Raw genomic sequence first — 8,833 nt, 5'->3', positions numbered from 1 at the left:
GGCCGGCCCGCGGCCACGCCTCTTCCAATGTAGACAGCACTGCTTTTGTTAACACACAGCTCATAGAAACGGGCCTGGCAGCTCGCGCCAGTTCTACACAGGGTGAAAGTTTCCTGATTGTGACGGAAGGCCGAATTTACATGACACATTATAAATGAGCATAGTCTGCGATAGATACAGTGCCAAAAAGAAGAGAAGAGGATAAAGACAGAGGTAAAGAACAATTTATTGCATAGGAGTAAGATACTATAATTTCATGGCAGATATTTTTACCTTAACCTTAATGTTAGCAGTTGTTGAGTTCTGAGTCCCCAGACTGTGATTTTGTATAATCATGTCAGTTTTAAGACGCATTTTTTATTATCACTTTTTTATTAATGTTTTACTCTACAGTTGTGCAGTTTTGGGGGGGATTACAGTACAGGCCAAAAGTTTGGAAACATTACTATTTTTAATGTTTTTGAAAGAAGTTTCTTCTGCTCATCAAGCCTGCATTTATTTGATCAAAAATACAGAAAAAAATGTAATATTGTGATATTATTACAATTTAAAATAATTTGTTTTCAATTTATTATACTTTAAATTATCATTTATTTCTGTGATGCAAAGCTGAATTTTCAGCATCATTACTCCATTCTTCAGTGTCATATGTGTCATCCAGTCTATCACATGATCCTCTAGAAATCATTCTAATATGATGATTTATTATGAGTGTTGGAAACAGTTCTGCTGTAATGTGTGTGTGTGTGTGTGTATTTATATATATATATATATATATATATATATATATATATATATATATATATATATATATGCTAAATCATGAACACAATGACAGGGTGAAATGGGCTTTGATGCATGGGGCTAACTAAAGTTTAAAACATGGGATCACGAAGAAGGGGACCTTTAAAAAATGCAAAGTGTTATCAGTTTGAAAAATCAAGATTATAACAGCGTTAATACGAATTATTTCTAAATGCTGGACCATTCTGATTTCGCTCTGCATGTGGAACCTGAAGATTTTTTTATTTATTTTTTTAAACCAAGAATGAACCAACATGAAAACATTTAGCTTTTAATCCTTATATACACACACACACACACACACACACACACACACACACTGTAGACTGTAGCCTAAGACTATTCCATGTCTGGCAGTAGTTTCGCGAATGATGACCCATTTTGGTTGTCTACCTACTGTACATTACTTTTTTCTCCATTAAACTTATGAAATCCCAGCACACGCTCCTAATAAATATTTGTTATTACAGCATCAACATTCACAGAACAGTTATTCTTAACTAAAGCAAGTGGCTGCTGTGTGCATGGTTTATATGGTTTGGTGGAATGCCAGCAGAGCACTGCATTTATAATCTCTAAAATACATCTCAATTCATCCGAATCTCACAAATCTGTTAACACACAATAAAAATATGCATAATGAACCTACATTTTCCTCTTACTTCAAGCGAATGCTTAGTTTGTGGCTCATTATTAGCCTATTATTATTAATAACGAAACAGGCTAAAACAGTGGGATGACAAATTCTCTTATATTACACTCTGAACTTTTAACAAAATTAATAAGGAGAATATGTTTTATCCGCATTGTAACATAAAAATGTTTTTAAACGACTTTTAATTTCCCCTTTCTTTAAAACTATAGTAGTTTGTGGTTCATTGTTAGCCCATTAATTAAAACAAGCAATAAAATAGTACAATGGTACAAATTCTCATGGACATTTAAAGGCTTTTTACTTTTCTTGACCAAAGTTAATAAAATTGATATTGTAACCAAAATAAATAAGATATTTTCCCTCTTTTAAAACAAATGCTTAGTTTGTGGTTCAATGTTTTATTTATTTGAATTGAAAACAGCAACAATAATGACAAACTTGCTTTTTTAAAGGAATATTAAAATGAAGAAATGTAACCTTTTTTAACAAATTTTATGTTTAGATATTTCTAATTTGTGGAGTCCCATGAATCATTTTATTTTCCTGTATCCTGCACACACACACACACACACACACACACAGAAGTCTTGTCCAGTGCCGCTCTCTGTTGCATCGGATCTCGCGGGAGCAAATCTGTAATCCACAATCACATGGCAGTTGCTTCAATGCATTTAAGGGTGTGGTCCTAGTCAAGAGAATCTCCTGAACTCCAAACTGAATGTCAGAATGGGAAAGAAAGGTGATTTAAGCTATTTTGAGCGTGGCATGGTTGTTGGTGCCAGACAGGCCGGTCTGAGTATTTCACAATCTGCTCAGTTACTGGGATTTTAACGCACAACCATTTCTAGGGTTTACAAAGAATGGTGTGAAAAGGGAAAAACATCCAGTATGTGGCAGTCCTGTGGGCGAAAATGCCTTGTTGATGCTAGAGGTCAGAGGAGAATGGTCTGACTGATTCAAGCTGATAGAAGAGCAACTTTGACCTAAATAACCACTCGTTACAAACAAGGTATGCAGCAAAACATTTGTGCAGCCACAACACGCAGAATCTTGAGGCGGATGAGCTACAACAGCAGAAGACCCCTCCGGGTACCACTCATCTCCACTACAAATGGGAAAAAGAGGCTACAATTTGCACAAGCTCACCAAAATTGGACAGTTGAAGACTGGAAAAATGTTGCCTGGTCTGATGAGTGTCGATTTCTGTTGAGACATTCGGATGGTAGAGTCAGAATTTGGCGTAAACAGAATGAGAACATGGATCCATCATGCCCTGTTTCCACTGTGCAGGCTGCTGGTGGTGGTGTCATGGTGTGGGGCATGTTTTCTACTTCCAGCAGGATAATGCACCATGTCACAAAGTTCGAATCATTTCAAATTGGTTTCTTAAACATGACAATGAGTTCGCTGTACTAAAATGGCCCCCACAGTCACCAGATCTCAACCCAACAGAGCATCTTTGGGATGTGGTGGAACGGGAGCTTCGTGCCCTGGATGTGCATCCCACAAATCTCCATCAACTATCCCATCAATATGGGCCAACATTTCTAAAGAATGCTTTCAGCACCTTGTTGAATCAATGCCATGTAGAATTAAGGCAGTTCTGAAGGTGAAAGGGGGTCAAACACTGTATTACTATGGTGTTCCTAATAATCAGAAAAATCATTGCGATGTGAATTGTTTTCCAATATCGTGCTGCTCTACTAGTAAGTTAAGTCAAGCTTACAGGCTCAGTAGCTTCTGCAGCATGAGCACAAATATGTAGTCCTCTATTGTTGTTGGTGTTAAATGACGTAGCGGTGTCTGAATATGGTCAAGACGTGGGGTGATGACATCATTGTTTTACAAAACATATGGATTGGCAGTACACAAAAACCCAAAGGTGTCATTTTCAGATTTATCCACTCTGGGAACGTGTTTTTTTGAATTTTTTTTTATAGGGTTTTCATTCCCCCGAATGCTGGATCAGTCTGGACGAAACGCATATACCATACAAAATATTTACATATACAGCTAAATGCGTCCCCACGTGTACAGGGCCTTACTGTGGTTGGTTTTTGTATGACTGTGTATAACAGATGACTTAATGGAACGCTTCCCACGTACATTGCGGTGATGTGCTTTCTCTCCAGTGTGAATCCTCTCATGTGTTTTCAGACTCGATGAATCACTGAATTTCCTGTCACAGATTAAACACTTGTAAGGTTTCTTTCCTGTGTGAATCCTCTCATGTCTTTTCAGACTTGATGAATCACCGAATCTCTGGTCACAGTGTGAACACTTGTAAGGTTTCTCTCCAGTGTGGATCCTCTCATGTTTTTTCAGACTTGATGAATCACCGAATCTCTGGTCACAGTGTGAACACTTGTAAGGTTTCTCTCCAGTGTGGATCCTCTCATGTTTTTTCAGACTTGATGAATCACTGAATCTCTTGTCACAGTGTGAACACTTGTAAGGTTTCTCTCCAGTGTGGATCCTCTCATGTTTTTTCAGATTTGATGACACACTGAATCTCTTGTCACAGTGTGAACACTTATAAGGTTTCTCTCCTGTGTGAGTGCTCTCATGTTTTTTCAGACATCCTGACCGACTGAATCTCTTGTCACAGTTTGAACACTTGTAAGGTTTCTCTCCATTGTGAATCCTCTCATGTGTTTTCAGATTTGATGATTGATTGAATCTCTTGTCACAGTGTGAACACTTGTAAGGTTTCTCTCCAGTGTGGATCCTCTCATGTTTTTTCAGACTTGATGATTGGCTGAATCTCTTGTCACAGTGTGAACACTTGTAAGGTTTCTCTCCAGTGTGAATCCTCTCATGTGTTTTCAGCTCTGTTGACACACAGAATCTCTTTTCACAGTGTGAACACTTATAAGGTTTCTCTCCAGTGTGGATCCTCTCATGTTTTTTCAGACTTGATGATTGGCTGAATCTCTTGTCACAGTGTGAACACTTATAAGGTTTCTCTCCAGTGTGAAATCTCTCATGTGTTTTCAGAGATGATAAATCACTGAATCTCTTGTCACAGTGTGAACACTTGTAAGGTTTCTCTCCAGTGTGGATGTTCATGTGATCCTTAAGGTTTGATGATTGTGTGAAAATCTTCCCGCACTGATTGCAAGTGAATGGTTTCTCTCCAGTATGAACTCTCATGTGATGCTTAAGATTTGATTTACATGTGAAACTCTTTCCACACTGAGTGCAGGTGAAAGATACCTTAACTCTTTTTTTCTTTAAATCTTTCTGTTTGGTTTGAGAGCAAGTCAAAGTTTTCCCACCAGTTTTGACATTATTTTTCTCCTTAACTTCACTCGATTCTTCATTTTCCTCTTTTTCTTCAATGAACTCTAAAATAAAAAAGTAAAAATTATATATTTTTGGTATATTATTAAAAGCTGAACAGTCTTGTCTACGGCTGTGATGATGGTAAAGTGGTAAAAATCTGCCACCATCACAGCCCTAGTAAAATTTATTTATTTCCTGTTTTATACAGACCGAAAAGACAATGATGCTTTAAAATGTTTACCGGGTCTATATATATATATATATATATATATATATATATATATATATATATATATATATATATATATATTAGTGGTGGGCCGTTAACGCAAGACTCTTATCGGGCAATAAAAAAAATATTGCCGTTAATCTATTCTTGGGAGCTGGGTCTATACGAAGCTATGATGACATTCACCTTGATATTTTATATAACTGACTCGCTGAGGACAGCCTAAAAAGATGCTCAGGACAGTTGACGGGCCACTGCTGCACATCGCCACGAAAGCTCATCTTTCTCACGTGTTGTTAAGCCATTCCGCTTGTCGATTTAAACATTAAAGCATCCAAACACAAGACATGGAAAAGCTGAACAGAGTAGCGCGTGCCGTTAGGTGCGCACGAGAGAGAGAGAGAGAGAGAGAGAGAGAGAGAGAGAGAGAGAGAGAGAGAGAGACGCGTATCACGGACAGCGACACTGACCGAGCTCTCTTCTGCGAAGTTCACCTCGAAGTTCCTCCTGCACCTGAACGAACAAATGCAAATCGCAGTTTGAACAAACAAAAAGATGTTAAAGAGCCCAATTCAGCACCGCGGTGTTCTGGTGTTCAGGGCTCACGCAGAGAAAGGCGTCTAAAAACACTTGAACATCGAATTAGCTTCGTTTTTGCTCTTGTGCCGACAAATACATACAAAATATGTCAAAATATCCACCTTTGAAATTATGCTAGAAAAAACTGTCAGTTATTTATTAAGTGGAAGTAAAAAGTTGAGGAAAAAAATGTGATGTGTATTATATTGGATGCGTTCATCGTCTCTTAAAGTGACCGCGCCTAATTTAGCTGCTGGCTGCTGTAATGTTAATCCAAGAAAATTAAAATGTAAATCACTCACTGCTCTTCACTGAATTACTTTGTAGTTTTAACAGTCAAACCAAAAATTATTCAGACACCAGGTATAATTTTTGATTATATATATATATATATATATATATATATATATATATATATATATATATATATATATATATATATATATATATTACATAGCAAAACTGTAATAATGTGAGAAATGTTGAAGGTGTCTGAATAAATGTAGGTTTGATTGTATATTTCATTTTTACATTGAAGACTATCCAGTGCTATTATTTGGTTTCTGTACCTTGACACCTACAAAAAAAAAAAAAAAAAAAACATTGGTGTTCTACCGTCGGCAGAATTCGAATGAGCCATTTTAATCTAGATTAATCCGTTAACGTCAGTTATATAAAATATCAAGGTGAATGTCATCATAGCTTCGTATAGACCCAGGGTCCTAAGGCACTTCTGCCGGAAGAGCGCGCGCTCCAGTATAGCGAGGCTGAGCAGACATTTCACTGATCAGAGCGATTCACTGATCAGAGCGAGAGCGTCGCGAAAAGTCACAAAAGAAGTGTGTTTTTGGTTGCCAGGGCAAGACAACCCTGCACAGATTACCAAAAAAAAAACAGCATTAAGGGACCAGTGGACGGAGTTTATTTTTACAGAGCATCAACGGAGTTGTGCAAGTGTTTTTGTTTGTTCCCTGCATTTCGAAGATGCTTGTTCACAAGGCCCAGTATGATGACGGATTTGCGTATCGTTTATTTCTTAAGGATGATGCAGTCCCAACGAAAAAGGGTCACGATCGTGTGTTGGAACCGCATGCGGTGAGTAAAACTGCTTCAAATATCTCTGCCTCCTTGTTAGTGTGTCCCCTCCAATGCCAGAGACCCTGGTTCGAGCCCCGCTCGGAGCGAGTCGTTGCTGCTGCTGCTCTCGTTCAGTTTCAGCCTCTGGATATGATTCTGGATCATAAATAAACGGCTGAATCTGACTGTAAGCCATGGTTTGTTTTGGATGATGGGTTTTCCCTCACGGTAATGTCACAGCTTCCACATCCTCTCAACGCAAAAGCCTATTCGCGCTCGTGATTCTTTAGCTCCGCCCACACGTCACGCCTCCAGCCGGTCGTGTTTTTCCGGGAAAAATCGGTACAGACTATCTTTTTCTTATGAATATAATAAAACTAAAGACCTTTTGGATTTATGAAGGATGCAGTACTACTCTATATGTACTCAAGATTAACAGGATATTGAGTGAAAACTAGCATTTCACCCCCCCTTTAAAAAATATACTGAAACTAACATTAAATATAAAAATACTGTATTTAAAACAGCTAAGTTCATATATATAGTCGGACACAACTGTCATATCACTCGTCCTGTGACAAATCTGCCGCATCTGCGCACGGAGGTTAATGTTCGGAAAAATCAATCAACGGTGAAAATCAATAGTTGATTTAATTTAAAGTCCAACAGTTTAACACTAATATTGGGCATAAACGAACACGTTAAATATAAAGTATTTAAAACAGGTAAGTTCATATGTTTGGAGTAAAGTTGAATTGAACTGCTGCATCAGTCATACAGCGCTCTGGACCACGTGCCTCATGACGAGCTCAACAAACCGCCACAGAAACAAGAATGAGATGCATTCTAACATAACTGTGGCATTAAACTCAGTTAGTGAGGGCTCATTTAAAATAGTGCACATATATAGGCCATTCAGATTACTTGTTAAAGTGCAATGAAATACCTTCAATATCTGCAGACGATGTACGTCTGTTTGTGGATGGAGACTTTGTAACGGCCAAAACTCTGTATTTTCCATGCATCACATTATAGTACGGTGTGCATGAAAATAATAAAAAAGGCTGCAGAGCGAACTTATCATCCATAGTGGTTCTCACGTAGTCCTTCTAGTGTGCGTTATAATGATCAGTGAATGCGATTTTCCTGCACATCTCGTCAGTAAAGACGCTCCTTAAATTAGAAGTATTATCTCCAGCACGTGTGTTCAGATCAGGGTTGCCAGGTTTTCACAACAAATCCTGCCCTGTTGCTTCTCAAAATTATTTTTCAGAATAAGACCGTACATACCTATACTTTTACTCTCAATACCTTATGTATATTAGAGTATGCAAGATAATACTTTTACTTAAAGGGTAATTCAGCCAAAAATGACAACAATTCGACAACAATTAATGGTGAGCTCCTTTGCTCACCCTTAAGTTGTTCCAGGTTTGTTATTTTAATTTTTGGGTATTATGTATATGGTTGGGTATTAACATATGGTATTTGTAGTTACTAAAAATGGTTTACTTAAGTATCTCAATATTTCTTCTAATTACGTTTACATAGCGCTAAAAAATTCCTCTTTTCCTTCTTTCTCTAAATCAGATTGGACCCCTGTATTGCAGGGGTCTCTGAGGAGGTGCTGGCCATTCACCAAGAGACTCACCTCCTGAAGACCCCAGAACACATGGAGGCAGCGCTGGGCTCAAACTGATGTTGTTTTCCTGATGTTAATCCTAAACTATGCTGTAAATGATTGTAAAAAGTACTTTCAATTACAGAGCAATTTGTTTTAATGTGTAAAAAATATATTTAACGGATGAGAAAAACAAAGTTTTGTGAAAAAATTTACAAACTGCATTAAACTTATTAAAAACTAGTGTTGTCACGGTACAAAAATTTCAGTATTCTGTACCGATACCAGTGAAAATCCACGGTTCTCGGTACCAAAAACAATTATTAAAATTAAAACTTTTTATCCCTAAAAATAAAACCAATGCCATTCTTTATACTTATTTACAATTGTGTTTAAAGTTTTTCTACAAGTTATATAATTATGAAAAACAGTAAACAAGTTTCACCCAAATTTAATTTGTCTTTTAATTTATGAAATTTAAACATTTTATTTTTGGTAAATAAAGGGGATTTACTATTAAACATGGAAGAAATATTTTGTGATTTATTTCTTTAAAAAAAATAAAGTTATGAATTTTTTCAAC

The 8,833-nt window shown here is 37.1% G+C and overlaps 1 protein-coding gene across 1 annotated transcript; it reads right to left on the bottom strand.

Moving 5' to 3' along the window:
• Nucleotides 1-3,385: 3,385 nt before the first annotated feature.
• On the bottom strand, nucleotides 3,386-8,303 carry LOC113092876 (zinc finger protein 501-like). The gene is made up of 2 exons (XM_026258647.1): nucleotides 8,281-8,303; nucleotides 3,386-4,874 (listed from the first exon to the last, which is right to left on the bottom strand). Exons 1-2 carry the CDS (start codon nucleotides 8,301-8,303, stop codon nucleotides 3,473-3,475), a joined length of 1,425 nt encoding a protein of 474 aa, XP_026114432.1. The 3' UTR covers nucleotides 3,386-3,472.
• Between the last annotated feature and the right edge of the window lie 530 nt (nucleotides 8,304-8,833).

The sequence above is a fragment of the Carassius auratus genome, unplaced genomic scaffold, assembly GCF_003368295.1.
Source record: "Carassius auratus strain Wakin unplaced genomic scaffold, ASM336829v1 scaf_tig00214722, whole genome shotgun sequence".
NCBI lineage: Eukaryota > Metazoa > Chordata > Actinopteri > Cypriniformes > Cyprinidae > Carassius > Carassius auratus.
This window is presented reverse-complemented; position numbering and strand designations above follow the sequence as displayed.

Excerpts from the sequence above, each read along its gene's own strand:
- LOC113092876 (XM_026258647.1), bottom strand. The coding sequence starts at position 8,303 with ATGTGTTCTGGGGTCTTCAGGAG. Across the intron at positions 4,875-8,280 it reads TGTTCTGGGGTCTTCAGGAG|CCGTAGACAAGACTGTTCAG; the intron begins GTGAGTCTCTTG and ends CCATCATCACAG.